This window comes from Muscardinus avellanarius (genome assembly GCF_963383645.1).
Source record: "Muscardinus avellanarius genome assembly, chromosome: 19".
Lineage (NCBI taxonomy): Eukaryota > Metazoa > Chordata > Mammalia > Rodentia > Gliridae > Muscardinus > Muscardinus avellanarius.
Genome location: NC_137805.1, coordinates 35,477,398 through 35,503,910, shown reverse-complemented (window position 1 = coordinate 35,503,910; position 26,513 = coordinate 35,477,398). Strand labels below are relative to the sequence as shown.

General features: G+C 55.3%; 1 protein-coding gene across 1 annotated transcript in view; it reads left to right on the top strand.

Moving 5' to 3' along the window:
• Positions 1-4,449: 4,449 nt before the first annotated feature.
• The window catches only part of TOX2 (TOX high mobility group box family member 2), a gene marked incomplete at both ends in the record, with an annotated part of 131,045 nt that continues 108,981 nt past the window's right edge, over positions 4,450-26,513 (top strand). Inside the window, one exon of the mRNA XM_080716504.1 lies at positions 4,450-4,548. Coding sequence (XP_080572630.1) covers positions 4,450-4,548 — 99 coding nt within the window. The remainder of the gene's footprint in view (positions 4,549-26,513) is intronic.

Here is a 26,513-nt window from a genome sequence, read left to right as displayed (position 1 = left end):
TGTGTGTATATGAAAACATCACATTTTAGACTCTAAGTATGTACAATTCTTATTTATAAATTTTACCTTAATAAATCTGGGAGGGGGAGAATAAAGACAAGACAAAGAAGTGATAAGATGATTAGATAGAAACCTGGCTAAAGAGAGAAAGAAGGAAAGAAAGGAAGAAAGAAAGAAAGAAGGAAGAAAGGAAGGAAGGAAGGAAAAGAAAAGAAAGAAACCCAGTGCCGTGGCGCACACTTGTAATCTCAGTACTTGGGAGGCTGAGACGTGAGGATTGCAAGTTCAAGGCCAGCCTCAGCAATTTAATGAGGCCCTCTTCGACTTAGTGAGAACTTGTTTCAAAATAAAAAATAAGTAAAGTAGGGCTGGGAGTGTAGCTCAGAGGTAGAATGTTCCTAGTACCATAAACACACACACACACACACACACACACACACACACACCACCACCACCACCACCACCACCAACAACAACAACAACAACAACCAGACAAAACCCAGAGTGGGTGGGTACACAGTGCTCAGCAGAGGGCCCGGCACACATCTGGCCCTCGGCCATTCTTGGCTGTCAGTGTTTCTTTTTATTCCCCCTGGATAGGAGAATTAACACGTTTCTAGACATAGCAAACAACTTGCCTATGAGTGTACTTTGTGAAAGTAAACCAAGCAATCCCCCCCTCAGCAGGTGCTCACACTTGGGGTTACTATTCGCCTGCCCCAACCCCCCGGGGCCAGGTGCCAGTCCCCTGGGGACAGTCCCTAACCCCAGATCCGCTGACATCATTCAAATCGGCCAGTTCTCAATCTGCTTACGCTGCCTACCCAAAGCCTTCCTGCAGAAACCACAGCAAGGGCTCTCGCCCACAGTGCTCCCTGCTGGCTCACCCAGTGCTCCTCCCCGTGGCCCCTCGAATGGTGGGCCCTCCTCTCGGGGACTGTGAGGACCAACTTATCTTCTCCAGGACAATCATCTCCCATCATCTGGCTTTGCCACGTCTAAATAACAATAAAGCAGGCGAAAGCACATCTAGGTCCCGGCTGTTAGCTACTGTGGCCTTAGAAGCTGAGAGCAGCAGACATTCTGCATCCCCAGATGGGGCTGCTGCAGGCAGGGTGTGGCCAAGCTGGTCTGGGTGGCCTGTGCACTCTTGCAGACTCACCCTGAGGGCAAGGGAGGAGGGCCTGAGCTCTGCTCCCATCCCCAAGGCATGTAAGCCTGTGGTGTTTCTTTAGGGAGACCAAATTGTCAATTTTCTACTTGTTCAGTTGCCAACACGGAAAGACAAGGCCAAGCTCTGGGGCCTGCGCGGCGTCCCCGCTGGGGCCCCAGATGCCTCTTGGGCCGACCCCCTTTGCAGGGTGGATGGGAGCTGCTGCTGGCCCGCTCCAGGGAAGCCCCACGGCTGCCGCAGCTCACCCCGTGCGCACAGATCTCCAAACTGTGGCGGATATTGTTCCACAGCCCCGTCCAGAGTTGGTGAGACCAAGATGGTAGAGACACAGACCATGGGAAGTGCTCCAGGTGAGATTTCCAGGCTGGGCTGTAGTTCTGGCCCAGCTGTTAACTCTGGGGTGTTGAGCATTCCTCCCTAGCCTCATTCTTCTCATCTGTAAAATGGTCACAGCAGCCGGGCGTGGTGGCACACGCTTGTAATCCCCAAGCTTGGGAGGCGGAGACAGGAGGATCACGCAGGTTCGAAGCCAGCGGCACTGGAGTAAGAGACCCTGTTTAAAAAAAAAATTATATATATGTGTGTGTGTGTGTGTGTGTGTGTGTGTGTGTGTGTGTGTGTGTGTCTTGGAGTGTAACCCGGAGGTAGAAGGGCTTCCAGGAACCCCAGTACCACCACCAAAAAAAAAAAAAAAAAAAAAAAAAAGAAAGAAAGAAAAGGGACAACAAACTCTTATTCTCATAGATGGGACAGAAAATGGTATTTTTTTAAATTTAGGGAACCTACAGATAAATTATTAGAATATTAATGAGGTTAGTGATGTTTCTGGGTACTAAGAACATTATGTAAAAATCTATTTTTATTATGTTCTAGATCTACATGTTGAGTAACATACTACCCCAAAATTTTGTTTCTTAAAATAACAATAAGCACTTAACTCTCTCTCTCTCATAGTTTCTGTTTTGTTTTAATCAGGAAGGGATCAGATGTGCGTTTCAGGAGTTTTCATGGTTGTAGTCTGTTCTGCTGGGGACCGGCTGGGCACCTTCCCTTCTTCATTTACCTTTAGGGTCTCTGCATATGGTTACTCTGTGTGGGTTACTTTGAGCCTCAAGAGAGGGGGCTAGACATAAACTTAGCAACATTTATGCCTAGCCTCAGAAGTCACACAACATCATCTCTGCCATACTCTGTTAAAAACCACTTACTAAGACCAACCCTTTTCAAGGGGAAGGTAATGAGACGCCACTCCTTGGGAAGAATGTCAAAAGACCTAAGGCACTCTACTGGCAACAAGTAGAAAATAACGTAAATCATTTATAATCATGCTCAAGACATAAAATATCCAGATCTAAATCTAATAAAAGTTGTGTAAGAGCTCTGCATATAAAATCACAAAACATGACTAAGAACTTTTTAAAAATTCTCAAATAAATGGGTCAACATACCATGTTCATGGATAAGAAAAATTAACATTGAAAATGTCATCTTTCTCCAATTGACTTAAAGATTCAATGTGGTATCAACCTAAATCCTAGTAATATTTTATGTGGGTAAAAAAATGAGCCGATTTAAAAGTTTCTATAAAGGTTCGAAGGTTAATAACAAAGGTAGTGTTTAAAGAACAAAGTGGGTGGACTTATTTTATAGCACATAAAGGCATTATAAAGCTGCAGTCATTCAGACTATGTTATAATGGTACAAGAAAAAAAAAAAAAAAAGCTAGCGAAACAAAGTAGAAAAATCCAGAAACAGTCCCATGCACATTTGGACCACTTGACTTATGACAAGGCACTGAAGAAAAGCGTGTGTGTGTGTGTGTGTGTGTTCACCTTTGTGTGTGCATGCATGTATGTCAGGTCTTTTCAACAAGTAGTGCTGAGGCCAGTTGAGTATACAAATTGGGGGAGGGGGAAGAAGAGAGGGCCCCAGCGGGAATTTCCTTTTAATCAGGTTGGAAACAATGACTGCTGACATTTAGTTAAAAGTTCTTTCCTTCCCTAACTGCAGTTTCCCCCTGTTGTCCTCAAATCTTCAGCAAAAATCTGTTTCCCACCTCTATGTTGTGCTCCTCCTGGATTTTTTTGGTCTCAAAGAGTGGTCCTCGCTCTAGGCAGCACTAACTGGAGAAACCCAGGCAGCCGCTGGGAGGCGAGGTCCAGGGTGGCGCAAGCCCTTCCTCCAGGTCCCGGCTGCCTTGCCTTCCAGGTCTCCCCAGCCCGCGGGCGGCCCAAGGGACAGGGTTCTGCCGAGGCTGGCCTCAGACCTGCGACCTGAGATCTTCGGGTCTCAGCCTCCCAAGCACTGAGATAGAGGCCCGGCCCAGCCGGTCCAGCCCGCCGTGCGGGGAGGAGGTGCCGAGCGTGGGAGGGGAAGGAGCAGAGATTGCTGGTTCAGACACTTCTTGGGCGACAGGAGGAGTAAGGGTCTGGCAGCTTCTAAGTGTCCCGAGGAATCAGCGGGCTTCCTTCCTTCCTTCCTTTTTTTTTTTTTTGAGGGCTGGAAATCCTCCCATTTCCTTCCCTTTTCTCATTCCCAGAGACCTGGAAGGGAGGCCGACTCCAGACCCCAACTCAGCTTCAGGCTCCAGATCATGGCTCTGCCCCCCACCTCCCCAGGTTCCCACATCTTCTCTAAAGTGCTGGATCCTTTGGGGTCTGCGGAGCCCATCCGGCTGATGCTCCCTCACGGGTGCCCTGGGTCCTTGCCCCAGTCCCCCCCCCCCCCGTGTGCAAAATGGACAGTTTAAGCGCGTGCATCCCCCCGGGGGTCTCTCGTGCAGTAACTCGGGTCTGCGGGACGAGGAGAGGGAGGGCAGGCGGCGACCCCTAGGCAAGGCAGCACCCATCTCCGAAAGCTGCCGTCGCCACCTTCCTCCCTGCCCCCACCCCACGGCGCCTGGGGGTTGACGGCGCCCCGAATATTAAGGGGGTGCGGCGCCGGCTCCTCCTCCCCCTCGCCCTGGGTGGCCGAAGGGCCTCTGCACCGGCGCGCGACCCCCGCAGCCCCTCGGGGCAGGGGTCCGGTGCGGGACGGGGGCGGGGGCGCCGGGAGCCCGGCGGCTGCAGCCAGGGGGAGCCCCCGGCCCCCGGCGGCGCCCGAGGCCGGAACAATAGCGCGCGGCGGGTGGGGCGGGGCGGGGGCGGGGCCGAGGGCGGGGCGACCACGGACCCCGCCCCTCCCCGCCCCCCGGCCCGCCCCCGCGCTCGCACCCCCGCTCGCACCCGGCTCCCACCGCCGCCCGCCCAGGCACTGCCCGCGGGAGCCGCCGCGCCATGGACGTCCGCCTGTACCCCTCGGCGCCCGCGGTGGGCGCGCGGCCCGGGCCCGAGCCGGCCGGCCTGGCGCCCCTGGACCACTACCACTGCGGCAAGGTAGGGGGGCCGCGGCCGCCCGGGGGGGACACGCTCGCCGCGGCCCCCGACGGCACGTGCGCTGCCCACCCCGCGAGCGCGGGCAGAGGCGCCCGACGGCCGCGGCCCCTGGCCGGACCCCCGACCCCCGACCCCCGCCCCGCGGACCCCCGCCCCGCGGACCCCCGCCCCGCGCCCGCCGCCCCCGGGGCCCCACACAAAGAGCCCGCCCGACGCGCCCTCGCCGGGACCCGCACCAGTGCTGCGGCGGCCCCCGCGGACCCCCGCGGACCCCCGCGGACCCCCGCGCCCCGCGCCCATGGGTGCGCTAACTGGGCCTTTTGCGAACGGGCCGGCGCTGCCCCGGTCGGATTCCGAGTTGGCAGCGGCCAGTCGAGGCCTCTCCCCCCCGCACCGCGATTGGGGTGCCCCCCCCGGCGGGGCGGTGGAGGGGCGCAGGGGCAGGCGCCCCGGCCCCCACCGCCCCAGGTCGCCGCGCACCGGGGCTGGGCGGCTGCGCCGTGCGGGGTGCGCCCCGCGCCCGGCGTCCCCGAGCCCTGCAGGGCGGGGCGCGGCCCGTGCGCCCCCTCCCTCGCGGCGGAGGGAACTTTCCAACTTAGTTCGGCGGCCGGACGGTCCGCGCGTCCGCGGGCCGGAGCTGGCCCCGGGCAGGCTGCAGCCGCGCGCGCGGGCCCCCCGCACCCCGGCGCTGCGAGGTGGGTGCGCGCCCGCGGCGGGATCGGCGGCCCTGGGGGGGGGTCTCTCCCCTTCCCCGCCGGCTTTTCGCCCCGCTCCGGGCGGCGGGGCTGCTGCGGGAGGGGCGCCCCCGGGGCTGGGCCTCGCCGAGTGCGGCCGCATCCCCGGGGAGCCGCGCGGGGCCCGGCCTCCGCAGTGCGCCGGGTGGGGGGGGCGGGGACGCGGCGGGGGGGGGGTCGCGGCCGCCGGGCCCCGGACCGCGCCCCGGACGTGGCGGGCGAGGGGGGCGTCCCGAGGTCTCCCGGACGCTGGGGGCGATTATCTTTTGTCCGGTGACCCGAAAGTTAGAAGCTGGAGAGGGGGAGGGTACCCTTGGGAGAAGGCAGGTGCGCGAGCCGCTCCCGATCCGATGGGGGCGGAAAATGGGTTAAAAGTAGTTAAGTTGAGTTTGGGGAGGGAGCAGGTTGGTGTCCGTCTTCGCTATCTGATGACGGCAGGTGGACGGGGCAGGCTCCGTCCTCCCGTGGGGGGGCGTGGGTGGGGAGTAGGGATGTGCGCCTTCAGTGCAGGGGGCGGGGGGCCAGCCCCGCGCGTCCTCTTTGGGGCGTGGTGTGTGCCCAGCCCTCGCCTTTGGGGGGCGGGATTCCGCGAGGACCCCGGTTTATTTCGGAGGCTCGGCGCACCTCGGACTCAGCCGCAGACCCCGGGGTGAAAGCGGCGGCGGGGAGGGCCCAGGCCGTGAGGGCAGGAGAAGCGGCGCCGCTGCTTTCCGTCTGTAATCCAGGACCCCGGCACCATAGCTGAGGATGCTCACGGAGCGGGGGTTCCAGCGGGGCCGCCAGGGTATTGAAGGGAAAGTCCGACCTTGTGCTTAGAAGTGAGCCCGAGCCGGCCATGGTGGCCCACGCCTGTAATCCCAGGACGCAGCCGGCTGCAACAGGAGGATCGCAGGCTGGCGGACAGCCTCGGCCAGCAGCGAGACTCAGTAATCTAGTGAGACCTTGTTTCAAAACAAAATATAAAAAGGGCTGGCGGTGGAGCTCCGAGGCAGAATGCCCCCGGTTCAATCCCCAGCACCCCCTCCCCCAAACACACACAAAGAAGTGAGCCCCGTGCCCGGTCCATCAGGCTAAGCTGGGGCCACTGTCGTGATAGGAGCCGCACCCCTCCTAGGCTGTGGACTATGGGTAGGGCACGCTCTGGCCAGGATTGCCTCTCCCCCACCCCCACCCCGGGGCATTTTACTTTTGAGTTAACACCCTCAACCTGATTTTTTTTAATTGAACATAAATGGTATATATTTAAACTATATTTGGTGCCCTCTCTGCCCCCCACCCCGTTTCCCCTTCCCCCCTACCACCAATGGTTGTCCAGGTTAACCATGTCATATTCATAATTTTACACATATTAGGATGTGGACCCTCGTTAATCTGGAGACAAGATATTGTGAAGTTGCTGAGGGCCTCACCAAGTTGCTGAAACTGGAGTCTAACCTGCGATCCTCCTGTCTCAGCCTCCCAAGTACTGGGGATAACAGGTGTGCCCCACCATGCCCAGGGGAACTCCCCCTTGTCTGATGCTAGAAGCTGATGATGAGAAGCTGGGGAGAGAAATGCCCCGGCTTCTCCCTTACAGCTGGTCAGAACTAGAGGGGAAACTGAGGCCCATGGTGCAGCGCTGAGGGCACTTGGGACCCATAGGTCATGTGGTGGGGACTCTCTCAGTGGGGCCCAGATAAGAGGCTTGCCCTCCAAGGCCCCGGGCCTCGGGGACAAGCATTTGCCCAAGCGCCGTCGGACAGTCATGGGGCAGATGACCTGGAAGGGCCCTTGGCGACCGTCCCCTTGGCGACTGTCCCCTTGGCGACTGTCCCCTTAGCAATCCTCTACACAGAGATTCCCAGCCTCTTTAAACCAGAGTCAGGAGCAGGGGTTGTTCCTTTGGTGTCTTTTGTCTGAGAAAATCACAGTTGACGAAATGCTGCTACGGTTTCATTTTTGCTTTGAAACAGATGTGTGTTTTATTAATCACGATAATTTCACATGCATTAGAAAAATAGCTTATCAGATAGGAGGCAGGTGCATTGCATGCCTAATGTGACGGTGCTTGGAGAGCAGAGGGGCTTGTGGCCCCCAGGATCTGGGGCCCCATACTGCAATCACTGATTCCCTCCTCCTTGGATTCACAGAAGGGGAAGCTGAGTCAAGGGCAGTGTACGCACAGGTTGCATGGCTGAGGTGGGAACCTGAGTTAAACTTCTAGCCAGACACTGTTCTGCCTCCCCACGCCCCACGAGCCTCCTGCTCAGGACCTGGGGGCTGGGAGTCTACGGTTTCCTCCTGGGGTAGCTGTGAATTCCTTCAAGTCAAGAGTTTTGGCAAACACATTATCAAGCTGGGGTGGGGAGGTGGTCCCTGGGGAATCCCAGCTCCCTATGGAAGAGTTGTGGAATTGGGTGAACCTGGATTCACATCTCCCTTTGTAGCTTTGTGACCTAGAGCAAATTATTATTATTATTATTATTATTATTATTATAATATTGGTGTTCCTGAGATTTGAACTCAGGAGTGTTCTACCTCCAAGCTACACCCCCATTCCTATTTTATTTGGAAACAGGGTTTTGCCAAGGGCCTTGCTAAGTTGCTGAGGCTGGCCCTGAGCCTGCAATCCTCCTGTCTTAGCCTCCCAAGTATTGGGATTACAGGCATATATCTTCATCATTTTTTTTTTACTGAGATATGATTTAGTATAATAAAAAACATTTTTTTTTTTTTGGTGGTACTGGGGTTCCTGGAAGCCCTTCTACCTCCGGGCTACACTCCCAGACCTATTTTATATTTTTTTAACTTGGAAACAGGGTCTCTTAAGCCAGTGCAGCTGGCTTTGAACCTGCGCGATCCTCCTGTCTCTGCCTCCCAAGCGCAGGGATTACGAGCGTGTGCCACCACGCCCGGCTAAAAAACAGATTTCAAGTGTTCAGTTCCACGACTTTGACAAATACATAAATATCCATGTACACACCATACCAGTCTAGATACAGAACATTTCTATCACCCCAGAAAGCTCCCTCGTCCCTTCTGAGTCAGCACCCGGACCCTCAGCTGTAACTTCTTATCTGATTTCTATCACCAGCCTTTTATTTAAGTTCATTTTTAAGTGTATTAATTGTACCTAAGTTTTAGAACCTCATATGCAGAGTAAACATATTTGTGTCTGGCACCTTTTTGTGCAAGGAGGCTTTGAGGTCATCCCTGTTGTATGTATCTATAGTTTGTTCCATTTTATTGCTAAGTAATACATTGTATAAATTTATAACTTGTAAAGATTTGTATGCAATTATATGTGAATCTATACAATTCTGTACATTGTATCGATTTATCCACCTACTGATGGACAGTTGGGTTGGTTTCCAGATTGGGGCTATTGTAAATAAAGCAACTGTGAATATTCTATTTTGTATTTTTTTTTTTTTTTGGTGATACTTAAGATTGAACCGAGGGGCATTCTGCCTCTGAGCTACACTCCCAGCCCAATTTTATTTTTATTTTGTTTTATTTTTTATTTTGAAACAGAGTCTCACTAAGTTGCTGAGCTTGGCCTGGAACCTGCAGTTCTCCTGTCTCAAGTCTCCCTGGTACTGGGATTACAGGCATGCATCACTGTACCTGGCTTGCTGTGAATGTTTTTATACAAATATTTGTTGTTTTTAGGGCAAACTATTTATTTATGTATTTGTTCATTTTGTGGCACTGGAGATTGAACCCAGGGGCATTCTGTCTCTGGGCTACATCCCCCGCCTTGTTTTATTTTTTATTTTGAAACAGGGCCTCACTAGGTTGCCAAAGTCTCACTAAGTTGCTGGGGTCGTCCTCAATTCTGCAATCCTCCTGTCTCAGCCTCTGAAGCACTGGGAATACAACAGGTGCCACCAACTCCTCGATATCCCCCCGAAGACATTACTTACCTCTGAGGTTCAGGAGGGTTAAGCAGTGTAACACAGCTGGAATAGTTCTTGGCACCTACCAGATACTAGTTAGATAACAATAGTACCAACCATCTGGGGCCTATTCCAGTAAGAGGGTTAGCATCTCTGTAGCAAGCATCCTTCATCCCTAGCCTAAACATTCTTCAAGACCAACCTGGGTCCCACCTTCCCTGTGCCTGGCTCCATGGCCAGCAACTTCCTCTTTCTCCAGGCTCCCCCAAGAACGGGTACCGTGTGGGATGTGGGATGTCTTGCAATCCATCGTTCACTTGACAGGTATTTATCAATCACTTCTTCATGCTGTGCTAGGCAACAGGTGCTCCAGCAGGGAACAGACGCAACTCAAGTTGCTGTCCTCGGAAGCTTGTATGTTAGAGTGGGGTGTCATGAGCGTATGGAGGAAGGACATATATGGCGTTTAAGGCGTTATGATTGCTGATACAATGTCAGAGAAAAGCGAAGCAGAGGAGAGGGTTAGGGTTGGGGAGGCCAAGCCCTGGGGCTGCATGGACTGTGGTTTTAAATAGGGAGTTTGGAAGAGGCCCTTCACTAATTTATGCACACCACAAGGATCACCTTCAAGCGCGCGCACGCGCGTGCGTGTGTGTGTGTGCGTGTGCGTGTGTGTGTGTTACTGGGAATTGAACCGAGGGGCATTCTTCCTCTGAGATATACCCCCAGGCCTGTTTTACCTTTTATTTTGAAACAGGATCTCACTAAGTTGCTGAAGGCCTTGCTAAGTTGCTGAGGCTGGCCTGGAACCTGTCGTTCTCCTGTCTCAGCCTCCCTAGTACTGGGCTTACAGGTGTGCACCACCATCCCCAGCTACAAGTAATTTTTATTATAGCATACTTTTTATAATTATTCTATCTTATTAATGTCTTACTGTGCCTAATTAATTAATTATATTTTTTTGCCTTACTCGAGAATGGAACCCAGGAGCATTCTACCTCTGAGCGACACCCCCAGCCCTATTTTTTTTATTCCTTATTTTGAAACAGGGTCTCACTGAGTTGCAAAGGGCTCACTAAGTAGCTGAGGCTGGCTGCAAACCTCATTCCTCCAGTCTCAGCCTCCCAAATGCTGGAATTACAAGCGTGTGCTACCACTCCCGACTTATAAATTAAATTTTGCCATAGGTATATGTAGGGAAAATATCATATACATAGGATTTGGTATATCCATGGGAGGGGTCTTGACATAAATACCTCTGGGATAAGGGGGCCTGTTATAGTCCCTGAGCTGGCCTGGCATATAGGTATCGGATATTTGCTGAATGAATGAATGAATGAATGATGATGAATTAATGAATTAGGAGCTGGCCAGTTGTCCCCTGTGCTTGAAAAATTTGTTCTCTTGTTGACTCCTCTAACCTGAGCACTTTGTAGTGAGCCCAATGGAGTCCAGGACAGGGTAGAGCCAACAGTCTTTTGGGCGACCACCACCCCCAAGCAGGCCCAGAGGGCAGAGCCCCGCAGGAGGGGCGGCCAGCCGGCAAGAAGAGGTGCTGAGTCTGCACACAGAACCAGGTGCCCAGCCTCACCCTGGGTCCCGCGGGTCCCTGCTGTGCGGCTGCCTGCCCCAGATGATCACGGGGGAGGTCTTTTTTCCTTCTCTGATTTCCCAGACCCCGCCTCAGGGGGCTGAGGGCAGTGTGATTCCAGAACCAGGTAGACCTGAGCTTGAATGCTGCCAACAGCAGCAGCAGCAGCAGCTAAGGTCTCCGCCTGTGAAATGGACGCCTCAGTACCTCCCCGCAGAGTTGCCTGGAGGCTCAGAGGCCCTGGTAGGCAGCCCTGGGCCCCAGCAGGAAACTTCATCTCCATCCACAAAAGAGAACAGCACTACAGAAAGTTAAAACGTACAGGAGCCCACTTTTCATCCGTGGCTGCTGGAGGCCTGGCTGTCCCCTGGGCTGCCCTGCCCAGCCCTGCCAGGTGGGTGGGCCCTGGCCTTCCTGACCTTAAGTCCTTCCCTCTAGGAGAGTGGGCTTCGACGGCAGAGAGGTAAGTTCATTGGCTCCGTCCATTGGCTTGTATCACTCAGCCACTCGGGGCTGTTTCCTCATGTACACAGGGCTTGGGGGAGCTCTCTTGGCAATGTCTGGTACAGGACTCACACCACTGGCCCCCCGGGAGCTGCTCTCTCTAGCAAAACCTGCCTGGCCCTGGGCAGCTTCCTATAGCTGATGACTGGATGAGACAGGAATCAGAGGCACGGGCAACCCCCTTGCTTCCCTAGGGGCAACTCTGGGCGTCCCGAGTTGTAGGGCTACTCAACAGCCGCTTGCCAGGCCCGCTTCTCTCTCTGCCAAGCCTGCATCCCGTATTCTCTTACAGTGCGCCTCCCGGTCTCCCCCTAAGTAGACTTTCCGTAGGCACCTCACCATCTCAGAGTGCCTCGGCAGGGGACTCAATGCCAGACTCTCCCTGAAGGCAAAGGAGACTGTCCCGGGACCAGCAGTACTCCCTGGTCCTAGCCCAGGGTGGGCAGACCCCCGTGTTCTAGTCTAGAATAAAGTGTCCCCTCGGTGCTGTTCCCAGAGCTGCGATCGCACCGCCACAGTCCGGCCTCTTTCTGGGCTCCCGGCAGGCAGACCAGCAGTCTGCTTTAGCTGCTCTCTGGGAGGGCCACTGTTTGAGAGGCAAAGTATTCCTGGCACCTGGGGGAAATCAAACACATGCCATTGAACGTTTCTACCACCAGGAGACCAAGAGGCAGGCTTCCAGAGCAGCCTGAATCCAGCCATCCTTCTGCCCGCACCCTGGGCTCCCAGCCACTTCCCCACTGAGACCCGGCGGGCGGCGGGTGCAGCGCGCACGACCTCCCCGCCCCACACAGGCGGCCGCCCCTCCTCGGCGGCACATCCCCTTTCCAATGCTGCTCCCTCTGCAGGGGGCACCCTTTGCCCATCCGGGACCCTCACAACCTACCCGCTGCTCCCCAAAGATTCTGCCTGTAAAATCTTCCCCCACGCTCCCGGGTACTATCGCTGCTCCAGACAACTTTAGGTGTGATTATTACTATACGTGTGTGTGTGTGTGTGTGTGTGTGTGTAGGGATTGAACCCAGGGCCATTCTACCTCTAAGCTATATCCCTATCCCTTTAGAAAATTATTTCTGTTTTTTTTTTTGAAGCAGGGCCTCACTAAGTTGCTAAGAGTCTTGCTAGATTGATGAGGACAGCCTTGAACCGGCGATCCTTCTGTTTCAGCCTCCCAAGTACTTTTTACAGGTGTGCACCACCACGCCCAATTTAATGCTCTGCCTTTTTTAACCTTTCCGTTCCAGATCCACAAAACCTTTTGTCTGGTAGACACGACTCTCCCATGGAGTCACTGAGCTCTCAGAACAGGGCTAAGTCCTGAGCACCTGACACCTAGTAGGCACTTAATAAAAACCAGTGGAAAATCGCAGAATCCAGCAGTAATACAGCCACCGACCGCCGCAGAGCCGGTCGCTTCTTGCTCATTCTTAGCAGGCACCAGAATTCCCAGTTGTACAGTAGCATCGGGATAATTGATCAAAATTTATTATCTCGGGTTAGACAACATCTTTTCACGAAGATATAAAATTACAATTTACCACGACTCGTTAAGTTAATAATTACCTGCCATATGTTTTTACTGCTGCTCCCAAGCCATGCTGAAAGATCTCCCTGTCGATTTGGGCCCGTGTAAATAAAACAACTGCCAACCATGTGGGTACGAGGACAGGGAGACACGGGACCAGACCAGACAGAAATCTCGGTGCTGCATCTTGGCCCGTCCCCACCGCGCCCGGCCCCGCAGGTTCGGATCGGTGGTTGTGCATCACCGGGGCACAGTCGGGGGGCATTTTCGGTTGTGGGTTCTGGGGAGAGGGTACCCCTGGCATCTAGGGAGTAGAGGCCAGGGAGGCTGCTAAGCTTGCTGCTTGACCTTGCTGTGTGTATGTGTGGGTGGTACTCAGGGTTGACCCCAGGGGCATTCAACCTCTGAACTGTACTCCCAGCCCTATTTTATTATTTTTAATTAAATTAATTAATTAATTAATTAATTTTTTTTTTGGTGGTACTGGGGGTGGAACCCAAAGGCTTTCTACCTCCAGGTTATGCTCCCAGACCTTTTTTATTTTTATTTATTTTTATTTTTTATTTTTTTTTTTGGTGGTACTGGGGTTCCTGGAAGCCCTTCTACCTCCGGGCTACACTCCCAGACCTATTTTATATTTTTGAAACAGGGTCTCTTACGCCAGCGCGGCTGGCTTCGAACCTGCGCGATCCTCCTGTCTCCGCCTCCCAAGCGCGGGGATTACAAGCGTGCGCCACCACGCCCGGCTTTTTTTATATTTTATTTGGAAACAGGGTCTCACTAAGTTGCTGAGAGCCTCACTAAGTAGCTGAGGCTGGCTTCGAACCTGCGCGATCCTCCTGTCTCCGCCTCCCAAGCGCAGAGATTACAAGCGTGCGCCACCACGCCCGGCTAATTTAATTTAATTTATTTATTTTGGTGGTACTGGGGATGGAACCCTTCTACCTCCGGGCTACCCTCCCAGACCTTTTTTTTAAAATATATATTTTATTCGGAGACAGGGTCTCTTAAGCCAGCGCGGCTGGCTTCGAACCCGGGCGATCCTCCTGTCTCCGCCTCCCAGGCGCGGGGATGACAAGCGTGCGCCACCACGCCCGGCTTATTTTATTCTTATTTTGAAGCCGGGTCTCGCTTAGTTGTGGAGGGCCTCTCTAGCTGAGGCTAGCCTTGAACCAGTGATCCTCCAGTCTCAGCCTCCCAAATGCTGGGATTACAAGTGTGCGCCACCAAGGCCAGTTTATATATTTATTTATTTATTTTAAATTTTGAAACAGGGCCTCCCTGAGTTGCAGAGGCTGGTCATGAACCTGCGATTCTCCTGCCTCGGCCTCCCAGGTCCTGGGATCCCAGGCGTGCCACCACATATATAAGCTTCCTCGCTCTCACATGGATTGGTGCGTGGTCTCCCTGGGGCCGGGAGCTCCCGGCTGGGCCTCCTGCTTTAGTCTCCAACCTCAGACGTGGTTTAGCAATAGGATGCCCTTGCATTACAGCCCGATTTGCAGGAACGATTTAGAACATTGTTAGAAACGAGTCTGACCCAGTCGTGTAACCCAGGGTCAATTTCGTGCATAAGCTGTATTGTTCCACTGTGCTGCTTGGACGCGAGCTGAACTTGACAATGTCCTCTGTGGGCCCCAGGCTCGGGTCGCTCAGTGACTCTGCAGATACTGCCCGGGTGCTTGTTCATTACTTCAAGACTCACTGCACCCTTATCTTCTCCATTTTCTACTTCCCTCTGAGACCTCAGTTAACTTTTATGCACAGCCAGGTGCTGGATTCACATGTGACATGTATGTGCGTGTGTGTTATGCTGAGGGCCTTGCTAAGTTCCTGAGGCTGGCCTCGAACCTGCGATCCTCTTGTCTCAGTCTCCCAAATATCAGGATTACAGACATGTACCACCATGCCCAGCTCTGTGACTCTAACTCCGGTGGAAGTGCCTGGATTCCTCTCCTGGCCGTTAGAAGCTGTGTGACTTTGGGCCCGTTGCTCAGTCTTTCTGAGCTCCACTTTCTTCGTATAACCACACCTGAATCTGGATTAAAGGCAGCCATCCCCTCCCTCGTTCCTGCCGCGGGGTCATCTGGGCCTTTCTAGAAATCGGTGAGCAATGCAGCCCTATCCCCAGATTTTGTTTTGTTTTGTTGGTGGTACTGGGGATAAAACCCAAGGGTATTCTACCTTCAAGCTACACTCCCAGCTCTATTTTGTAGTCTTTTTATTTTGAAACAATCTCACTAAGTTACGAAGGGCCTCGCTAAGTAGCTGAGGCTGTCTGCGAACTGCAATCCTCCAGTCTCCGCCTCCTGAATGCTGGGGTTACAAGTGTGCGCCACCATGCCCGGCCGTCATCCCCAGATTTTTTATTTTTATTTTTATTTTTATTTTTAATTTTTTTTTTGCGGGTCTGGGATGGAACCCAGGAGCATTCGACCTCCGAGCTACACCCCCTGTCCTATTTTTTTATTCTTTATTTTGAAACAGGGTCTCACTAAATTGCAGAGGGCCTAAGTAGCTGAGGCTGTCCGCGAACCACGATCCTTCTGTCTCGGCCTTCCCAGGGCTGGGATTACAAGCGTGCGTTACCATGCCTGGCTTATCCCCAGATTTTATGACTATTTTATTTAATTTTATGTGGTACTATACATGGGACCCAGGGACATTCTACCTGCAAGCCACGTCCCCTTTTTGCTTTTGTTTTTATATTGAAATAGGGTCTTGGTAAGTTGCTAAGGCTGGCCTTGAACCTGCGATCTTCCTGTCTCAGCCTCCTAAATATTGGGGTTACAGGTGCACCCCACCACATCTGGACTTGAGTCTGTTTTAAACTCCGGGGTGTAGGAAGCTTTGGGGTTTGAGACAGTTGCAGTGCGTCCCGTGGTAGGATGGGCTCCTGTAGCAGCCCCCTTCCCTGTCCCTGCAGCCCTCACAGGCAGCCGTTAAGCATCAGTCACACCTTCAGAATCAGAAGATGAATGCAGGTGACTCATGGCACCTGCCTCCTGGAAGGATTCGGGCTGGGACCCATGACCTGCTGCCCTCTGCGGGAGGAGCCTTCCAGCTGCCCCGCAGTGTCCCTGGTGTGGCCTGACCTGCTGGGGCTTTAGTTCCGGTGCAGGGTGCGGAGCCCTGCAGTGGTTGGTGGCCTCGAAGCCACCCAGCCAGGAACCGCTGCCCGCAGCGGCCACAGCACCTGTAACCAGCCCGAGGGTTGGCTGCAGGGCCCCCGCCAGGGGACTGGCAGTTACGGATGTCACTGCATGCAGGAAAACCCAAGGCAGGGCTTCTTTATCAGATGTTTATAATTTACATGTGGCTCCTTCCTGTCCCGGTGTGACCTAGTGGTTGGGGTCAGTTTTACCACCAGCAGAGCTGCCCAGGAAGGCCGCCGGCAGCTCACCTCCAGCAGGCTTCTTGCGGAGCGTGCAGGACCATGGACAAAGGAGGAATTCTCTTGCAACGAGGAGATAGCTGTGGCATCCTGCTTACCCCAGGGACTGGTGCGTTTTGACGTCTCCTTTGGAGACGCGGATGGAGTCCTCGGCATGTGTCATAATCATTCCACACTGCACGTTTTTTATTGATCCATGTAAGACAGACACACACTCGCACACGCACGCATACTCTGTTCCGAAGATACACTTTGGCATACTGGGATCAAACCCTGGCTTTGCCACTTAGAAGTCCATTAACTCCTCCTTCCTTCCTTCATTCAAGTCCAATGAACACTGACTGCCTTCCGTAAGGCTCTGCGATTGGTCCATGCCCATCACAGAGTGGACACCTGCCTGTGCTTGAAGGTGAGTGGGACTTGGCCCTGTGAAGGCAGCAGGGAAGAGCATCGCCGGTGGCGGGAACAGCACTTGTGAAGGCACCGCAGGGGGTGAGGGTGTCAGGTGAGACTGAGCCAGGCCTGGCGGCGCGGGCCTGCAGTCCTAGTACTTGGGAGGCTGAGACAGGAGGATCACAGGTTCCAGACCAGCCTCTGCAACTTAGTGAGACCCTGTTTCAAAATAAAATAGGGGTGGAGGTGTAGCTCAGAAGCGGAATTCCCCTAGGTTCGATCCTGGTGTACACACTCACTCACACACACACACTCACACAGATGAAGCTGGTGAAGGGCACCACGGGCATGTGGCATGTGGAAAGCCATTAAGTTCTGGACCTCGGTTTCCCCATCTTTAAAATGGGGTTGACAATGCTTGCCTGTTGATGTAATTAGATGAGTTAATGATGCATGTTTAAGCACCTGGTATAGGAGCTTTAATTCCTTTTCTAAATCTAACTACAGATGCCAGGAGCCAGATTTGAATTTTTTAAAATTTATTTGGTTTTTTTTTTTTTTTTTTTTTGGTGGTACTGGGGGTGGAACCCAGAGGCTTTCTACCTCCGGGCTATACTCCCAGACCTGTTTCATATTTTATTTGGAAACAGGGTCTCACTAAGTTGCTGAGAGCCTCACTAAGTAGCTGAGGCTGGCTTTGAACTTGTGCGATCCTCCTGTCTCAGCCTCCCAAGCGCAGGGATTACAAGCGTGAACCACCACACCCGACTCAGACTTGTATTTTATTTTATTTTATTTTATTTTATTTTATTTTATTTTATTTTATTTTATTTTATTTTATTTTATTTTTGGTGGTACTGGGGTTCCTGGAAGCCCTTCTACCTCCGGGCTACACTCCCAGACCTGTTTTTTTCAGACTTGTATTTTAAACGAGACAGGCTTACAAAGTCCCGCGGGGGCCCGGCTGCCCCCGTGCCTGTCCTTGTGCCCGTCCCCGGCTGCTGTTCTGGGAGTCTCTCCGCTCTTTGGAGCGGAGCACCGCGCGTTGGCGCTCTGCACGGCGTCTCAGGCTCAGCAAAGCACGGACTTGCGCTTCCTCCCCGCCGCACCGCTCACCCTGAGCCTGCGCCCGGCTGAGGCATGCGCTGGGCCGCCGTCCAGCTGCCCACTGCCCACTTCTGGCTGATGCTCCCACCACGCACCACCTTGCAGCTCTGTCTGGCTTTCCTGCATCCCATGAGGGAACTCTGCCCTCGAGGGACCAGAAGTCATGGGCCAGGATGAGCTGTGCAGCCTTCTTGGCCACACGAGACCCTTCCCGGGCAGAAGTTGGGTCTGGCCTCTTCCGTGTGTGCAAATCAGCTAGCTTATGAATCCTTACGAGCCTGCGGTGTTTTCCACATCCTTGCCCTGGTGTGCAGGTCACACCAGACCCTCTTCTGGCTCTAAGTCTTTGCAGGCTCCAGCTCCCGCCTGCCTTTCCTCTCTGGACAAGTGCCACGCTTTGTGCTGGGGACACGGTGGCCGGCAGCCGGCCTCCCCGGCTTGCCTCCATCCCAGCCCCGGCCGCTGGAGTCCCCAGGCCATGAGGGGCTTCGCGTGCTGTTCCATGCCGGGGGGGGGGTCCCTGCCTTCCGTCTGCCGACCCCTATGACAGCACCCCCCCCATCTATATCCTGGCCTCGAGTGTTTTTTTTTTTTCGTGGCATAATTCATCTGTGAACTACAACAACATGACAGCTTCACTGTTCGCCCTTCAGTTTGGGAGACTTGGAAAAACCGCCAGGAGCCTGCGCGTGGTGGGCACACCTGTAATCCCAGCCCTCGGGAGGCAGAAACAGGAAGCTCAGGCTCGCCGCAGCAAGTTATAGCAAGACTCTCGGCCACCTAGCGAGACCCTGTTTCAAAATAAAAAGTAAAAGGTTTAAGGTATAGCTTAGAGATAAAACTTCCCTGTGTTCAACCCCCCACCTCGTGCTACCAAAGAACAGAACAAACACTACGAAAATATACCCCACAAGAAAATAATCTGATATCATATTTGTTTTGTCCATGGCTGGGTGACACCCCGGCTTGGTGTTCAGTAAACAGTTGTCGAAGGACTGAATACCCGGATGTGGCCGGTTGTGTTTCCCCACGGTGGCCCCACAGCATATCCTTGGCTGCGTTTCCAGCCACGCGGCTCCTCTGGGACTCGCTCATCTGCTTTGTGTATGGCTGCCGGGAGGATTGCACCCATGCTGTGGGGGCGCACGTCTGGGGCTGGCTGCGCTGATAGAACCGAGTCTCCTCGGAGCACCGGGCCTTCGACGCTGGACCGCTGGAAATCCCGGCCCTGTGGTTCGGGGTCAGCGTGCGACTCTGGCCCCCGCCAGCAGCCCCGCCCGCCCAGCCGGGTGACCTTGCTCCCGCGGAGGCCTGGCTCACAGTTGGCCGACCTTCAGAGATAACGGAATCTCTCTCTGGCGGAATCTCTCTCTCTAGCGTTCTGTGGGAATGTTTCTGTTGACCACGTGGGACTTTGGGGTATCTTTCTTTTTCCTTAAGGGATCACCCCTCTCTTTTGAGTAAACTGAAATATGCACACGATGTTACCTGACAAAAACAGAGGAAATGGGGAGAAATCACCTATCACCCCACCATGCAGATTTAAGAACATTGTTTATTTTGGCACTTTCCTTTCTTAATGTTTTTGTGTGTGTGTGTGTGGTACTGGGGATCGAACCCAGGGACATACTACGTTTGAGCTACACTAGCCTTTTTTTTTTTTTTTTTTGCGATACTGGGGATGGAACCCAGGGGCATTCTACCTCTGAGCGACATACCAGCCCTATTTTTTATTCTTTATTTTGAAACAGGGTCTCACTGAGTTACAAAGGGCCTCACTAAGTAGCTGAGGCTGTCCGCGAACCGCGATCCTCCTGTCTCAGCCTCCCGAATGCTGGGATTACAAGCGTGCGCCACCGCGCCTGGCTAGCCCTTTTTTATCTTTTATTTTGAAACAGAGTCTTGCTAGGTTGCTGAGCGTCGTGCTCTAAGTTCTTGAGGCTGTCCGTGAGCCTGCGATCCTCCTGTCTCCGCCTCCTGAGTACTGGGATTACAGGCTTGTTCCGGCCGTGCTCCTCCGCTCTCCTCCAGAATGTCAGCCTTCCCCGGGGGCCGTGTCCCTCGCTGTAGCGGGGCCACTCTGTCGGGGCGGGCTGTGCCTCTGGTTCCAACCTTCCTCGTCACTGTCCCACGTCTGCTTATGGGCCGCTTCACCGCTGTCCTCGGCCCATCTCGCCTCTGTGACTGTAGGTCCCCGGGAGCTGGGCTGCTCAATGTCCCCGGCAGATGGGGCCTTGGGAGCTTGACCCAAGGGCAGTAGGAGTCTGTCATATTTGAGAAGGATCTTTGCGGCCGTTTGGCCGTTTGAGGAGGTCCTTGGACTGGAGCAAGAGCGGATGCTGGAGAAAGCAGGAGGTGATGTCTGTGGTCCAGGAGAGTCGATGCTGGCTGCCGCTGCACCATCCAATACAGTAGCCACTGACCGCAGGTGGTTATGTATATTTACTTAAGGACCGATTAATGTATTGATTTATTGTGGTATTAGATATTGAACCCAGGAACACTCTCCCCCTGAGCTATACCTTCAGTCCCGTGGGCTTTTTTTTTTTATTTTAATTTTGAAACTAATTCTCATTAAGTTGCTGAGGCTGACTTCCAACCAACCCGTGATCCTCCTAAATACTGGGATTACAGGCGTGCGCCGCCACGCCAGACTTGTTTACATTTAAAATACAGTCGAGCTCCGCTCTGTGGTCCCTTTAGGTACATTAGGTATGACTGGGTAGCCTGTATTGGGCTGGGCTGAAAGAGAACGTTTGTTTCTCTCTTTCACAAGGTTCCCTTGGCCCATTCTGGCTCGCCTGTGATGGGGGCGGGGGATGGAGTGAAGAGGAGGATCATGGGAGGAGGTGGGAGGTAGAATGTACTAGATCAGGGGATGGGTCAGATGTGAGAAGACTCAGGAAGGCGTCAATGCGGCGTCCAGGGTGCTGGCCATGACCAGCAGACTCCCCAGGTCAAAAGGAGCGAGCATCTTTGCGGCCCCTGGTCCGTGCTGGCGTGGCATTTCCCCAGAGTGTGGTCCAGCGGCACCCGCAGGGACAAGGTGCCATCTTACTGTGCCCGCCCCGCACAGCGCGCATCTTTGGAAAGCCCTTACCGTGTGTTTTGTCTGCCTCAGGTCTGCCTGCCTTTAGGGTCCGAGCTGTGGACCGGGAGGTCTTCGTGATGGGAATTATATGTATATCAGCACCGGGTTCAGGGAGAAGAGTTATGTTTGCCATTGTGGTACTATCTGCCGCTTCTTCAATGCCTTTGACAATATCCTCAATCAGACGGCAAACAGAAAACAGGAAAGTTAGTAATAAAAAATGAATTAGGGCGATTAGCCAAAGGTGAGCAATTTCCCTCCTCGGGCGACAGGCAGAGTTGACGGAGCTTTGGCGGGTGCCTCCTGTCCAAACAGGCGTCTGGATTATGGCGGCCTCGGCCGGCCCTGGGGTCTGCTCGGCACATCGCTCTTGGTTATTGCATTTAGTTTTGCAAAGGTCATGGACTTCCCCTCGGATGGGGGCTCACACCCTGGGGTGGGCGGGAGCGGGGTCTCTGAAGAGGGGTCCCTGCCCCCCACCCCGCCGCCTCCAACTCTGAAGCAGAGGCATCAGTGGGCCTCTCTCTCTCACCCCGCGCCCCCTCAGGGCGGTGGAGAACGCACCCGCCCACTTGGCACCTGCCCCGGGGTGCTTTTGCAGACCCCCGCCCCCGGCGGTCAGCTGGGGCACGAGGACCCTTCGAGAGGCAAAGGTTTTAATGGACAGCGCGTACACTGGGATTCCTTCCTCCAGCATCCGAAAGAAACAGACTTCTGGTGGGCAAGTAAGGTGCGTGGGGTCAGAGCTCGAGCCGGAGGAGCCCGAGGCTTTGGGATTTACTCTCACCCAGAGCGGAAGGGGCCACGCAGACCCCCGCGCTGGCCCACAGGGGCCGGTTCGTCCCGGCCGCCGAGGGTCAGGGCGGATGATGTCTTAGTGCATTATGGCTCGTGACAAAAACCAGAGACCAGGTGGGTCGTGAACAACAGGCGCGTTTGAGCTCACAGTTCTGGATGCTGGGGAGTCCGGGATCTAGGGCCAGCGGAGTGGGACCCTGGGTGGCCTTTATGAAAACGGGCACCCTCTCACGCTGACCCTCGGGTGTCTCTTTCAAGGGCATTGTTCCTGGTCACCTTGCAAAGGCCGCCAGGACCTCAGCGCAGGACTTGGGGCCTGAGAGGGGGACCCAGACCTTCCGAGCACAGCGGATAACACGGGTCACGTAGCTGCATGACAGGTGGGAAGGTCTGGGTAAGACCCAGGTTCGTTCTTTGGGCCTCACCGCGGGCTGCTACCTGGTCCAACCAGGGCTTCTCAGACTTCCGTCTGCATGCCGTGGGGCAGCCTGGGGTCTAACGACACGGCAGGGCCAAGGTGGGCCCGAGGGTCTACGTGTCTAGGCGGGTCTCGATGCTGCCGCTCAGAGGACGTGGCTCTGAGCACCAGGAGACTGTAATGGCTGAGACGCCTGGACACAGAACCTGAGCTGGGATTCTAGTGAGAGAGGCTGGGGAGTGCTGGAGCAGAGTGGGTCCCATCTTGACGCCCCCATGCCGGTCAGTCATTGGCTCTGGGGGCTCAGGGGCGTTGCTGTGGCCTCCCGCAGCGTCCACACGGTGTCCTGGTCCTGAGGAGTGTGGCCGGGAGGAGGCAGGTGCTGTGGGGCTCTGCTCTGCCGCCTCGTGCTGGCCCCTGCCCCTTTCTGGGCTGTGCTGTGCGTGGGGTCGTGGTCGGCCTTGGTCCTGTGCTTGTCTTCAGGCTGTCATGGAGCCTAGGGGAAGCCTGGTGGAGAGGCAGCTCTTCTCTAGGACCTCAAGGTTTTAGGAGGAGGGATACGGAGAAAAAGAGATGGACAGACTTGACCCACAGTGCTCCGGGAGGGCTTCCTGGCAGAGGGAGCCATGGACACTGGGCCCCCGAGAGGGGCAGGATGGGGACTTGGGGAGAAGATCAAGGGAGCGGGTATTCATTTACCATCCACCACAGGACAGGCATTTCAATTAATTTAATTAATTTATTAAATTAATTTCAATTAATTTATTTAATTGAAGTGGGTGGCAAACTCCACTGCTGCAGGTGAGCTGAGCTCCGGAGAGGCGGTGATGCTCCGAGTGGACAGTGGGCCTGTGATGGGCCTGCTTGCGGGGAACGCCTGTCCTCCTCACTGGGAACCGCACCATGTAGGGAGGGGATGCTGGGACGGCGAGGTCCAGGGCGGCTGGGGGAGGACTGCTGGCAGGGCTGGAGGACGGTGAGCGCCGGCCCTGAAGTCTGGATTCCCTTCTGGGAGCCACGTGTGGGCATGTGGGCCGTGCCCCTCTGCCCTGGGGTCCCCTCCTGTACCCACTCTGAGCCATCTTCCCCAGGATGTCTGGATTTGAGCTCCTTTATTGGCGTGTGTGTGTGTGTGTGTGTGTGTGTGTGTGTGTGTGCACGCGCGCGTTGGGAGACCCCGGATCCTCTTTCTGTTCACTCTCTGGCATCTTCCTGGTCTCCTGCCGTGAACGTCAGATGAGCGCCAGGCACAGCTGGGCGCTGGGCACAGGATGCTGTTCTCAGACACCAGGCAGCAGCGGGTGCTGACATCCGGCCCGGGATGCCCATATCACACAGGGCGGCCGCGGTGGGCGAGGGCCGCTCATGGAACGCTCTTGTGTGCTTGGCAGCGTCCTTTGAACGCCCCACGATAGCCCTGCAAGTTCTGCGTCGTTATTACCATGTCACAGATAGAGTCCCTGAGGCTCAAGGCAGGAAGAAAGATTCAGTCCCAATGCAGAGGGTGGGCGTGCGGGGATGGAGGGCCCGTGGCCCCCTGTGTAATCGGCGACAGCTGCCCTCGCCTCTCAGACAGTGAACACTCGTTGAGCCCCTGCTGTGTGCCAGGTACTGTGTGTGGCAGGAGCTCGGGGTGAATGGGACAGACCTAGCACTCGACTTAGTGGGCTCCTGACTGGTGAATAGTAACGGATTGAAACACACAGCGGAGGACAGGTGTGATGAGGGACGGCGTCCCAGGCCGGGACAGAGGTGACTTAAAATGAGAGTTGCAGGGAGACTAGGAGCTCCTAGGTGATGGGGACAAGATGAAGCACTTTAGTCAGAGAGCTGCATGTGCAAAGGCCCTGTGGCCAGCACTTTCGAGCATTAGTGAAGGGCCAGTCCCAGCAGGCTGGGCCAAGAAAGGAAGTTTTGGATCACGGGTTCCCTGGGCAGCCTTGTGTGCTTCAGGGTCAGGCGGGAGGTGGGGAGAGAATTTGGGTGGCTCTGTGGGTCTGGAGATCACGGGTTCCCTGGGCAGTCTGGTGGGAGGTGGGGAGAGAATTTGGGTGGCTCTGTGGGTCCGGAGCAGAGGGAAAGGCTGGTGCTCATGAAGGCCTCCAGGCAAGCTCTGGGGCTTGAGTACTGGAAAGGGCGTTGCTGGCACAGGTCAGCCTGCTCGGGGGCCAGGAGGCCGTGAGGGCTCAGATGAGGAGGGTGGGGAGGACTCTGGGTAGGCTAGGTGGGGGCGGCACAGGGTCAGGTTTAGTTCTGTGGGCTGGTGGCCTTGGAAACATGAAGGGATGGGATTAGATCTGGGTGGGGGGCTGTGGGGACGCACCTCCCAGCCAGCCCGACCTTCAGCTCTCCGCCAGCCTCTGCGTCCCAGGCGGGCCCCAGAGGGGGCCTCCTCCCACTATCTGCCAATTTTTTTTTGGTCCTGGGGATTGAGCCCAGAGGCATTCTACCTCTGAACTATACCCGAGCCATTTTTTATGCTTTGCTTTGAAACAGTCTTAGCTTCTGAGCGACTGAGGCTGGCCTCGAACCTCCAGCCTTCCAAATACTGGGATCACAGACAGGACATGCGCCGCCAGCCCCGGCTCACAGCCGGCCGTGGAGGGCCCCACACCTTGGACACGCTCTCCGGGCCTATTGGAGGGCGTGGCTTTGGAGAAGACCAGGGTCACGTGGTACCAGCATCATGACCCTAAAGGAACAAGAGCAGATTGGAGAAACGGGACCAGTGGACAGATCTGAGTTTGAATTCCTGCTTCTTGCTTACGTCGCCGTGAAGCGCTGGCCAAGTTGCTGCCCGGCCCTGAGCCTGGCCTTTCCTACCTGGAAATGGGCCTGGTCCCCTGTCTCTTGGGCCTGGAGAGGGGGATCCGGGGGCCCTCGTGGACCCCGAGCCTCTGCCCCCGTGCAGAGCAGCTGCTGCCTGTGTGCGGGCGTGGACATGCGGGGGCCAGGGCGACTGAGAAGAAGCACCCTCCTCCCAGGCCCCGACGTCAGTGAAGGGTCTTCCCTAGAATCCACAGAAACCATGGCAACCGAGATGTCACGTGGGCGGTGATGGCCTGGGGAAGGCCGGTGGTGCTCCCTCCTGGGCACCCGGGGTCCTCCCCACATGAGCAGAGCTGAGAAGGTGTGGGAAACCCTTCCTAACTTGGGGGTTCTATTCAACTTCAAGTTTCATTATTACTTTATTCCAGTTTGGAGACTTGTCCAGGAGAGCAGGTCTCAGCGGAGCGGTGTTGGTGCAAGCTCCCGGCCCTCCCGCCTCCTCAGCTGCCGGATGTGCTGGCTGGAGTCTCCAGGATAGAGCTGGGGGCCCTGGAGCTGGGCCATCTACCCTGGGAGGGAGGGAGGGAGGGCCAGGGCTCTGTTTTCATCCAGAGAGGGGGCGGCGTGTCTACCACACTTGATGAGTCTCAGCCCCTTCCCTGGGGTTCACAGCTAGTAGTAAGTGGGAGATCTGGGATTCGAACCTGCTATCCATATACCAGGGCTCATTTCCCTAGCTGGGGCTCAGCTGCTACTGCGTCAGAGAAGAGAGCTGCTGTGGGCTCCCTGGGCCGCCTGGGCTGCTGCTCCCAGCAGGGCGGGGCCGGGCGGGGAGGGGGTGGGGCATCCCTGGCAGGAGCGGACCCAGGCCTGGCTCCTCCTCAGGCGGGAGCTGAGGGTGGGCCCCACCAGTGCCCATGACAATCCCGACTGGCATTGGAAGCCCCTGTTCAGTACCTTCCTGTAAAGCAAGGGCGCCTGTGAGCCAGGTAACAGCGCAGCCCACTGGCCGCGCAGCATGGGAGGCCCAGGACCTCGGTCCCAGCCCTGGCTCTTGACAGTCACTGGCTTTGCACATCTGGGAAGCTGCGTGACTTCCCTGTGCCCCGGCTTCCTTCCCTGGAGAACGGGGATGCTTGGACGCACCTAATTGGATGCTTGGACCCACCTAATTGGTGTTTATCTGCACGGGGCTTTCATCACATCAGGATGGAGGGCTGGACCAAAGAGGAAAATCCCCAATTCTAGCTCCCATTCAGGTCTAGGCAAAAGCAGAAGCCCAAAGGCCGCCACCACGCTCAGACACACCCATGTACAGCTAGCTTTGCTGGGAATCCGCCCGGGGACAGACGGATGGTGGACAGACACCAGGGCCGCCGGGCACTGGGACGGAGTGAGGCTGGCAGGCGCTTTGCGTAAAATCCCACGAGCCCCCGCAGTGGCGCCGGAGGGCGGGGAGGACGCATCGCGGGAGGCCGACCGCAGGGTGGCCCAGGAGATGGCTGTCTAGTCTGGCATCTGGGTTTCTACTTGAGTTCTGACCCTGAGGTCAGCAGGCGCAGGGCCCCAGCACTTCTTACCCTCCCCAGCCTGTTAGCACACCTGAAAGGTGAGGCGGCTAATCTTGGGGGGTTGTTGGAGGACTCGAGGGGAGACGGTGCCTGGCATACAGTAGGTGCTCACTAAGCGCCCGGAGGGTGCTGTGTGGGTGTTTATGTGATGCAGCCCAGAGACTCCCAGGGTGTCTGCAGAGTGTAGTAGGG